Source organism: Bidens hawaiensis, unplaced genomic scaffold (genome assembly GCF_021521415.1).
Source record: "Bidens hawaiensis isolate Kalapana, Puna unplaced genomic scaffold, B.hawaiensis_p1.1 tig00019669_1, whole genome shotgun sequence".
NCBI classification, from domain to species: Eukaryota; Viridiplantae; Streptophyta; class Magnoliopsida; order Asterales; family Asteraceae; genus Bidens; species Bidens hawaiensis.
In genome coordinates, this window is record NW_027492985.1 from 77,755 (window position 1) to 88,379 (window position 10,625).

Below are 10,625 nucleotides of genomic sequence, written 5' to 3' on the forward strand. Positions count from 1 at the left end.
CTATCTTTATTGCATATTTACATATGCTATTACATCACAATATATCGAACATGCAACTTGATACAATCAGACAACGGCTTCAATGTTAGTTGATTTGCAAATCACAAGTGTTTTGTAGATTAGAATCCTAGTATGAATATTTCACTTAGTCACTTGACAACAATCAGTTGTATTCCGAGCAGATAAAACCTTAATTACTAGGAAACAAATAAGCATTTAGGGATACATAGCATGAACAGCGTAATAATTGTATAAGTTTATTCATTACAGTATAGCTATTAAACCTCAATATTGGAAGCGAAGGACTAATGCAAAATACATACAGTTTAATGACTTAATCACTGTTCTACTAATGCATCAACCAAAACCAAAATTTAACCACCAATAATATATCTAACAGTGCATTGATTGTTTGCAGGGTTGGCTCTAAAATCCCAACTTTCATATCATCTTCCAGATGGCTTCAGAATCTCAGAGAAAACTGTTTCTGACTTGAACCCTTCATCGCTGCTACTGATCGAAGAAGTGCCGTTTCTTATCGCGCTTGATCCCGTGAACACATCCTCGTCTGTTGTTGTCTCTCCTTGTGACAAAATTGGAAGTTCTTGATTTTCAGGCACGGGTTCAACAACCGTTTTCTCAGCAGCTTCTTGTAATTCCAATGCAAACTCTAGCCCCCAAACTACTTCATCCATGGCTGGCCTTTCACTACCTTGCTCTTTCAAGCAACTAACCGCCACCACTCCAAACTGCTTTAAACACTCAGGTGCAATCGCACTCCTTATTTTTGGATCAATTATTTTGTTTAAAGTCCCCTTCCGATAACAATATTTCCCCCACTCTGCCAAACTCACTTGTTCTTTGGGCAGCCCGGGAATCATAACAGGTCGTGCACATAGCACCTCAAGTAGAACAACTCCAAATGAGTACACATCAGATTTGTCTGTGAGTTGTTGGCTTCGGTAATATTGGGGATCCACATACCCAATACTACCCTTCACCACTGTGCTGACATGGTTTTGTGCTTGGTCACTAGGGCCTAGCTTTGACAAACCAAAATCAGACACCTTAGCAACCCAATTTTCATCCAGTAAGATATTTGTGGACTTGACATCCCGATGTATAATTGCACGCTTTGCTCCCGTGTGGAGATAATGCAACCCTTTTGCTGCCCCGATGCAAATTTGGAGACGTCTTTTCCATGGCAGAGGAGGCTTGTTTGTCTTGTAAAGATGCTCCCGTAGAGTCCCGTTAGCCATGTAATCATAAACTAATATCATCTCCCGCTCATCTTCACAGTATCCAATCAGGGACACTAATTGGACATGGCGTAATTTAGACAGCAACCCTATTTCCGTATGGAACTCTTGAAAACCTTGACTAGATGATTCATTGAGTCGTTTGATTGCAACAGTGGTTGAAGCGTTGTCTATATACCCTTTGTACACCTTACCGAACCCTCCATTTCCTATGACAAACTCATCATTAAACTCATTTGTAGCTGCTTTCACGTCTGTAAGTAAGAAGCGACGACATCTGTCAGATGGAAGTGTCGAATGTGAAGACTTCGATTCACTATATGCTGGGCCGTATGATGACCTGTCATCAGTGGCTGGAGCATAGTGTTTGACTCGCCTTCGTTGGTGGAAAACTATGAGGACTAAGATAGACAACAAGACTAATGCTCCTCCAATACTTCCAATTATCACGGCATATGGAGTTTTCTTCTTGTTTCTTTTTCCAGTAGTTGTCTGCCCGGTTGGTGGGGTTGTAGAACTAAGCTCTGGGTTTGGGCTAGCAAGACTTCTGCTCGTGCTTAGCTTGAAGGCTTCCAAACCATTTAGAAAAGCATCTTCATATAATTCATAATTGGGACTAGAATGCATCGCGAGCCACAAGTTTTGTTTGCCTCTGCTGCGATCAGGGTCATCGACAAACACAACGTAGTCCTTGAATGTTGGATAACCGCTACCTTGTGTTAACTGGAATAGGTCAATTTCTTCGTCAGCAGTTTGATTATTAATGAAGACCATGAAAAGCACCTGACGCATTTTTGTGTATTGTGGTATAATGTTGCAAAAATGGAGCCTGAGCTTGTAAAAATACCCAGAATCAACGGGTAGTCTCCAAGTCAGATTGTATGTGTAAGACATATTACCCATACTCCTTTGAGTTCGGTAAACTAACTCAGGAGCAGTATAATTTGGTGTCTGCGTGGTATATATAATCGGCTTCGGCTTATCATAAGTAGGTGTATTCCCAATTGCTCCTCCGTATATGTAGCTATTATCTTGGTCCCATGACCGGTACATACCGGTATCTTGAGTACCTGATATATATCCCCCACCCACGTTTAACCTGTAAATATTCTCAAGCGCCTGGTCATTGGTAACATCAGGTGCTGTAGTCATACCAACAGGTTTCAGGTTCTTAGAGTTGTAATACAGATCTTCCGGCATTGATACGATTTCAATACCGTTGATGAAGGCATATGAGTTGGGTGAGGGCGTAAAGGTAACATCAAGGATTTGTGCATCTGTTACATAGACAATGAATTCTTTGACAAAGTTTGGAACTTGGGGTCCGTTGACTCCTGCGTGTAAGCGGCTGTTTGCCAGATAGGAGGCGGTTAGGAAAGCGCTGAAGTTAGTTAAAAGAGAGAAGCCATTGGATGTGACCGAGAAGAAAGACTGTTCTGGTTTGAGGTTGGAGTATGTGGCAGGATAGAAATAGAGGCGGAGGAATTTGGGGCCTTGGGAGACCGTAAACGAGTAAGTGAACGAAGAAGCGTTAAATATCCGGGCAGTAGAATAAGGTCGGGTTCCGGATACTGAAGGATCTGGTTGGAATGGGGTGGAAGGAAATGAAGTGGTGATGTTTGAAGCCACAAATTTGGAATTCTGATCACTGTCCCATCTCGGGTCAGAAGTGGTGGCTGAGGAGGATGAGCCGCAGTCGATGAAGAAGCGGTCGGTGGCGCTATATGATTGTGCAGTAGTGGTGGTGGTGGATGTTAAGAGGAGTACCACCCAAAAGAAGGCTAACATGGTGGTTGAACAGTGGTGTGATCGGTTGAATAATTGGAGAGAAGTATTAATTACTGGAGTGGTGTGTATATAAATCATGAGAGCACAGTGTTCAAATTGTCTGCTTGCTTCAAGAGTAGACTTAGTCTTTGGGTCTTCGCCTTAGAATATTTACGTATACATTGTGCGTTATGAGTTGTACTATAGAAAGTGACATGCATACTAGATATTCCATTGGTTTGGAATATTTCTAACCGCGTTCTATTTATCGTATATAATATAAAATTTATTATCAAAGAAAATCTAGACATGTATATTCACTAGATTTAAATATTGCTGTTCAAACAGAAAAATAAAAACAGTATTTGATAAAATATTAAAATAAAAAAGAAAAAAAAGACGAGAGTTCACCAATCATTCGGACCAGCTGTAGCGTAGCTTCTTCGTCTGTTAAAAAACCAGCCGGTTCAATGCTTTAATATAAACCCATGACTTTTGTTTTCAACTTTTCGACTGATGGGTCTATTTCAAGAGAAAAATCCATTTGAATGAGTCAATAATTTTATTTAAATAGGATAATAAATCGTATGGCTATGGAAATATGGAGTGCACTGACCCACCAGAATGACATTATTTAGACGGCATAAAACAAAAAGAAAGATGAAATCTAAACTAAAATATATTTTAAAATAAGCAATTTGAAAGATATTTATTTATATAAGTATTTTTTTTTTTAAATTTATTTTTAATATCTGTTCTTATTTTGTCTTCAATCAATTTATTATGGATTATTTTTCATAAAAATGTAACTTATAACTCCCTTTTTATAATCAAGCCATGTTAAATACAAAAAGGAAATTACAAGAAATATAAATCCTACTCACATGTCGACAACGCTTAAAGGTCTTGATAGAAGGTTCAAATGCACAAAACACATGGATGAATTTTACATGATCTGTACCGGTCTACCCCAAAACGCATTTCCATCATTTAAACATTCATAGTGCATCTAAAATTTGAGGTAAACAATATATTTATCCCAATTTCCAAAGACCTAATTAATTGCTTTCTGTTTTCATGTCATGTCTAAGCATACTTCTATAAAGGAGTATAGCCCAACTTATCATTTACTTTGGCTCAAGTAATAATACTAATAGAAGGTTGTTGTTGTATAATCTATTGGACTTCTTAAGTGATCAAGCTTGCATCTAGGTTTGGATGGTCTTGAGTCTTGACTACTCTTATGACATAGACAAGTATGTGGACCGGTATACTTTGTGATTTCAAAAGAGCCACTATGTTTACGTTTACATGCATGCAGTTACCATTTGTAATATTGTTTATGTAACTTACATCTTATACACCAAATGGTTAGTATTGATTCAACAACCTCGAAATTTTCACACGCCCTGATATTGTAGAGCTTTACAACTCAAAACAAATTCTTTCTCATCTTAGAAAAAATATTTCCCCAACTCCAAGTGAAATCATTTTTACTCCAACAACTTGATATCACCCAACTGTCATCAATATTCAACTTAGTTTCCTCTATATTGGTATCAGTTGAAGGTAGAGATCGAACGTTACCATGTTTCAGTTCCATCTTCTTGTAACAACTATCCATATCAATTTAAGATTCAATTATGTCTTCTCCTAACGCATCATCATTGTTCACAACAAATTTAAACATGGTCTTAGAAATTCTCATTTTGAATCATGTATAAGCGTTAACCTGGTTCATTCTGATAGAAAAGTGAATGACAACTAAATTATGCAGCCATCCTCTTCTTCTCTTATGAATTTGTTTCTTACCAACACCAAGTTTGTTTGATGTTCAAGACTCACAACGAACCGATCATGATATTGGCACTGAAGTTCTTGAATGAAGATTGAATACATGATCTTGATCATAGGACCTAGAAGATCACGATTCAATCAACCATCAAGAATGTAACAAGAAGGAACAAGGTATTGAACCGTAAACACGAACTTGCATGATTGAACAAATAACATTGTTACAAGACACAACATTTGTAGGTCCTATGGACGGATCAAACAACACAACAACTAGTCTACTTGGATCAATCTCAACACTAGCTAGCGGAAATCACTAGTGAGGAACCGAGATCTCGGATCTTGTTTGGTTTGTTTATTGACTGTGAGGGAAGAGATGATAGAGAGGGAGAGAGTTTGTAGATAAGGATAAGGTTTTGTATTTGCAAAAGGTTGTGTTTGCATGAGAGACATACACTATTTATAGTGTATGTTCTCATGCACCATTCTAACATTAATACGGCCCAATGGGCTTTTGTTTACAAGGTCTCGGGCCCAAACATACAAAGAGAAATAAACCGACTAGCTAACTAATGTAAATGTTAACGCACAAGTAAACACAAAAGACTAATAGAAAAATGGGCCTTACAATCTCCCTCTAGTCTTTAATATTTAATCCGTTAGCTCGTGTCTTCAGTCGGACTCGCATTCAAACACATCGCCTTGATCAAATGGTTGAAGTTTAACAAGAAGGCGTACAAACTTGTTAAACTTCTTAATGATCTCATTCGTGCAATGGCGACGATGGTCTTCAACAGTGCACAAGGGTGACTCGTAAAGCTTGAGTAAGTCAGCATTGCAGAAACCAGCTCGTGCTCATCGAAAAAGCGGAGGTGATGCATGCTGTCACAATGAATGATCACCTCGCCCTTTTCGTTATCAAATTCCCACAAAAGTCATAAAGAAGATCGTCACCAAAGCGCATGCCATGCATAATTGGTTCTCCATGATTCTCGGGAATCTTGTATCTCAACCCCTTCTTCTTCTTTCGGTTACTGAATTGACTTCTCTAGACTTGAATGATCTACCCGGATTCAACGGAAAGTTTGGGTAGTCGTCCTTCCACTCGTGCTTCAGAAATCGCTTGAACCAACCCTCCACAGTGCTTTCCTCTGCGCCTCCACCTACTTCCCTCATAAAGTAGTTCATGTCGAACAAGTACAAAATGTGCATATCTCCGTAAGTGAGATATGTCAGGTCGCCATTAGCACATTGGATAGCCAAACTTGTGCTATCTTTGTGCCATCGTGCGTAGAGGATGGGAGAGACACAATGATACGGCTTCGACCTCCATCTTAAGCTTGCCATCTTGCTCACACTATAGTACTTGATGCATTTCTTTGTGTCCTTTGAAGCAGTCTTAGTAGGAGCTAAGCAGTTAATGCGGAAAAATATCGGATATCAGTCAAGGACCGATATATGAGATATCGGTTATCGTAGTGAGATGCTGGTGGGATATCGGTAAAATTAATATCATGAAAAATTCATATATATATAGCAATTTAACACTTATAATTGAGTATAGTCTCCTACCATTAACAAATTAACGTTTTGCAAATTGCAAAACACTAACAATCGTAGCAAGTTAGAACTGAGTAAGACTTAAAACACTAAGATTGAACACTAAAAGTTGATAATTAAGACTTAAAACACTAATATCAGGAATACCGGAGATATATCGGTCAGATATTAGTCCACTATCGGTCGAATATCGGTCAATATCATTGATATTATCGGTACTGATATTCTGAACTGATATTTTTATTTTATATCGCCAAGGAACCAATAACCGATATATCACTGATATATCGGTGATATATCGGCGATATTGACTGCATAGGGTAGGAGGAGTGACAACATGATCTTGAGCTGGTTCTTCAACCTCCCTTTAAGGAGTATCCGAATTTGGAGAGTAGTTTATTCCATCATCACTATCACTTTTATTGTCTTCCACAGCTTCTTGAATTGGTGAGCTGGTATCTGCAAAAGAGAAAACATTAAAAACCGAGGCAATTTCAGCCTCAACTGCAGCGTCAGCATCACATGTTCGTTGAGCCTCACTTGGCGGCTCTTGCTCACCTGCCTTATTTCCACCAGTGGCTTCATTGCCACCACTGTCATCATCATCACAGCTCTTGTCACGCGGCTCATCAAAACTATCATACGTATCATCATCATCCTTGTTTTTATCATCCTTTTTTTCACATCATCATCATCCGAGTCATCATCATCAGACTCATCATCATCTTCACCATCACCATCGTCACCATCACCTCCTTGAGCCATCGGCTGTTGATCAACAGGATCCACCGAAGCAGCAACAAGAGCAACCACAGTAGAGCAGGAGCACTCACTTGTGCAACCAATGTAGTTGCAACAAGAGCGGAAGTCATTGCATTGACCTACCCAGTTGAGGTAGCAGTAGTAGCAACGAGTTCAGTACTCACGATGGTTCCAACAACCATCAATGGCTCTTCAAAACTTGTACTCAGACCAACGCCGCTTCCACCGGCTTCTTTAGTGGAGCACTGTGAAAGACTCCATGATTTATGCCTTGAGTCTTAATTCTTTCGGCATCAGCAAGGAGTCTAGCAAGAGCATACCTTCTTCTGTTGTCTGGCTCAGTTTTTTACTCATTGCTTTCTAGGAATCCACTATAGGTGTTCATCAAGTGAGTCCTCAGATTCACCACGTCTTGATCAGTCATCCGCATTACCTCCAAAACATAAAGGTAATGGTTGACGAGGGACTCATTTACCGTGTTTTGACCACCATTAAAGTCTTGTTGATCATCAATTTCTCATTCGAGCAGCTCAGTTCTTGTCCTCGACCTAACGCTTTCACCCATAAACCTGTCCATGTCCTTAGATGAACTGGACCCACTCTCCAACAAACTAACGCTTGAACCCATCCTCTCAAACTCCATTCATGCTTGATCAAGAGTCGAATCTAACTCCCTCCTCAGATTGTTTGCAAAGTTGGAGGATGAAGGAAAATCAGTTTTAAGATGAGAAACTCTTGATTGGAGCCGTTCCATCTCATCATGTTGTTCAACATTTCGTAAAGAGTTTTGATTGATTAACTCTTGTTAATTGCTTATTCTCTTTTGAAAATTCCCGATCCAACTTTGTTGACTCTCAATCCGAACTCTATCAAGATCCCGGCTTTCTTCCAACTGAACTACTCTTGAAGCAAGAGCATCCCGCTACCTTGTTACCTGCTCATTGATAGCTTGCTGATCTTTGACGAACTTGATCAACAGAAGCTCTTTCTTAGCATGATTTTTGTTTGCTTCCTGAAGTGCCTTAATCCTATCGAGGATAGGATCTCGAAACACAAGGGACTTCTTCGATTTACTGCTGGGATAGGGGTGGCTTATATGATAGGGCTTTTGAGTGTTGAGGGAGGTGTGGTTGATATGGTTGAATGTGGAGTGGTTGGAATAAGCATGGTTAAGGTTTGGGTCAGGAAGGATGTTGTGATGGTTAGAAGTAGGCTTATGGGTTCGGTTGTGGTTGCTAAGGTTTGTATGATGGGTTGTGAGTGGATGGATGATGTAAAGGTAGAGGTCCAAAATGATGTGCCTCTAATTGGAGAAGTGAATTGATATGTGGGTGATGTTATGGGTGTGGTAGTTCTAGGTGGTGATAGCACTACTAGAAAAATAGTTTTTAATGACTAACAATCTATGACTCGCGACTATTTATGACTCGCAAATGTGTGTGTTATAAAAAAAGAGTAATGTTTTCTAAAAATTAGAAGATTTATGACTCACTTTTTCGCAAGTCATTAAGCAGTAGTCATAAATTAAAAAAAATTATAGATACATGATTCTCTTTTTTACGAGTCATTAAACATTTGTCATAAAATAAAAATTAAATAAGAGAACATGTCACAAAGCCCCACCATTTCAATGGTTTGGTTAGAGCATACCACGCAGTTGGCATCTCCGTCATACCCATCACGGCCTCTGATCAATCGGTTTCATTCTGTGCAATCGGCTCCAGGAGTGGCCGAACCTCCACCCTCCTACATATCGGACAAAGAACAGACCCGTAACAAGTTGTAATCGTTGACGTATTTGGTGCTTGTGCTTACGGCGATCTTCTCAAATTAATAAAATTCGTTGAACAAGACGGTGTTTCTGTCAATCAACCGGATGGTAATGGGTATTACCCACTTCAATGGGCTGCTCTTAATAACGTTGCTGATGTTGTTCACTATATTATTGAGGTATGCATGTTTGTTGGTTAATTATGTTATAAATTAGTTAATAGTCAGATCTGTGTGTTTAGATCTTAACTGCTTTTTTTGATAGCATGGCGGTGATGTTCATGCTGTTGATCACGTGGGGCAGACCGCGTTGCATTGGGCGGCGGCTTGGGGTTCTCTTGCGGCTGCAGAGGTGTTGTTGCAGAATGGTGCTCGGGTTGAGGCTGCTGATGTGAATGCTTATAGGGTAAATTATTTTAGCTTTGTGCAAAATCAGCTGTAGATTAGGAATAGGGGTGTAAACGAGTTGAGTTGAGCCTGAGCTCAGGTTGTTTTGACTTACGAGAGCTCAAGCTAGAGCTTGGCTTGTTTTGAGCTCTTTTATAAAGCTCGACATTGGCTCGTGAATCGTTTTTTTATGATGAGTTCTGCTATTGTTTATTGTTAATTAATTAATTTTTATATATTTTTAGTTATTTTGAGAAAAACCTTAAACGTGTCTAAGCTCAGCTTGACCTCGTGTGCAGTACCTTAAACAAGCCTAAGCTCGGCTCAAGCTGGCTATGCAGTGTGAAATGAATACGTACGAGTCCAAATGAGTTAAAGCTTACGGGGGGTGTTTGGGATTCCTTATTACCATAAGTTATTAGTTACAAAAGTGTTACATTTAACTTATTGCCATAAGTCATAAGTTACAAAAGTGTTACATTTAACTTATTGCCATAAGTCATAAGTTACAAAAGTGTAACTTATGACTTATTCTGCTCACAAGTTTCAGTTTTTGCTAAAAGCCTTATGACTTTTTAGAAAAGTTTTAAGTCATAAGGAGGGTAAAATAAGCAATCCCAAACACCCCCTAAATATACACAAGGCTCGATAACTAAACGAGCTTTATTTGAGGCTCAGGGTCGATAAGGATCTGCTCATTTTGAGCTGTTTATCGATTCAATCTCGTGTAGCTTGCGAGTGGCTCGACTCGTTTGCACCGCTAATTGTGAATTTTGAAGTTAATAGTCTAGTTGTAAAAGCTTATAGTTGTGGGGTTATCTGCAGGCAGTTCATGTTGCAGCTCAGTATGGTCAAACATCATTCTTAAATTACATTGTAGCCAAGTATCATGCTGACTTTGATGCATCAGATAATGATGGAAGGACCCCTCTTCACTGGTATGCTAATATTAATTAAAAAAATTAAATGGAATATTCTAGTAATATGTACTTATTTATGCTTAATTAGGGCTGCTTATAAAGGATTTGTAGATACAATTAGATTACTTCTTTTTTTGGGACGCCTTTCAAGGAAAACAAGATAAAGAAGGTACTTACCTTTTGTTATAATGCATTATAACTTCTCATATTATGGATCAGAAGTTGATATATTTGTGCTGAATAATATATACTTTTGGATAATTTTATACTTGACCAAAAACTTTGTGGATAGTTTTATACTTGACCAAGAAATGTCCCATTTTGTATGAAAAAAAATAAAAAAATAAAAAATGTAACATTAAAACCCAAAAGTATATAAGAATTTAAATAACAAGGGACTCACTAC

The 10,625-nt window shown here is 38.7% G+C and overlaps 1 protein-coding gene and 1 pseudogene across 1 annotated transcript; one reads left to right on the forward strand and one right to left on the reverse strand.

Annotated features, from left to right (window-relative positions):
• Positions 1–253: 253 nt before the first annotated feature.
• Positions 254–3,141, reverse strand: LOC143558896 (receptor-like protein kinase FERONIA pseudogene; annotated as a pseudogene).
• A 5,097-nt stretch (positions 3,142–8,238) lies between these two features.
• Positions 8,239–10,383, forward strand: LOC143558888 (putative protein S-acyltransferase 23). Its single transcript, XM_077047636.1, has 5 exons — positions 8,239–8,398; positions 8,923–9,092; positions 9,178–9,318; positions 10,125–10,237; positions 10,308–10,383. The coding sequence occupies exons 1-5, from the start codon at positions 8,239–8,241 to the stop codon at positions 10,381–10,383; spliced, it is 660 nt and encodes a 219-aa protein (XP_076903751.1).
• The last annotated feature ends 242 nt before the right edge of the window (positions 10,384–10,625 follow it).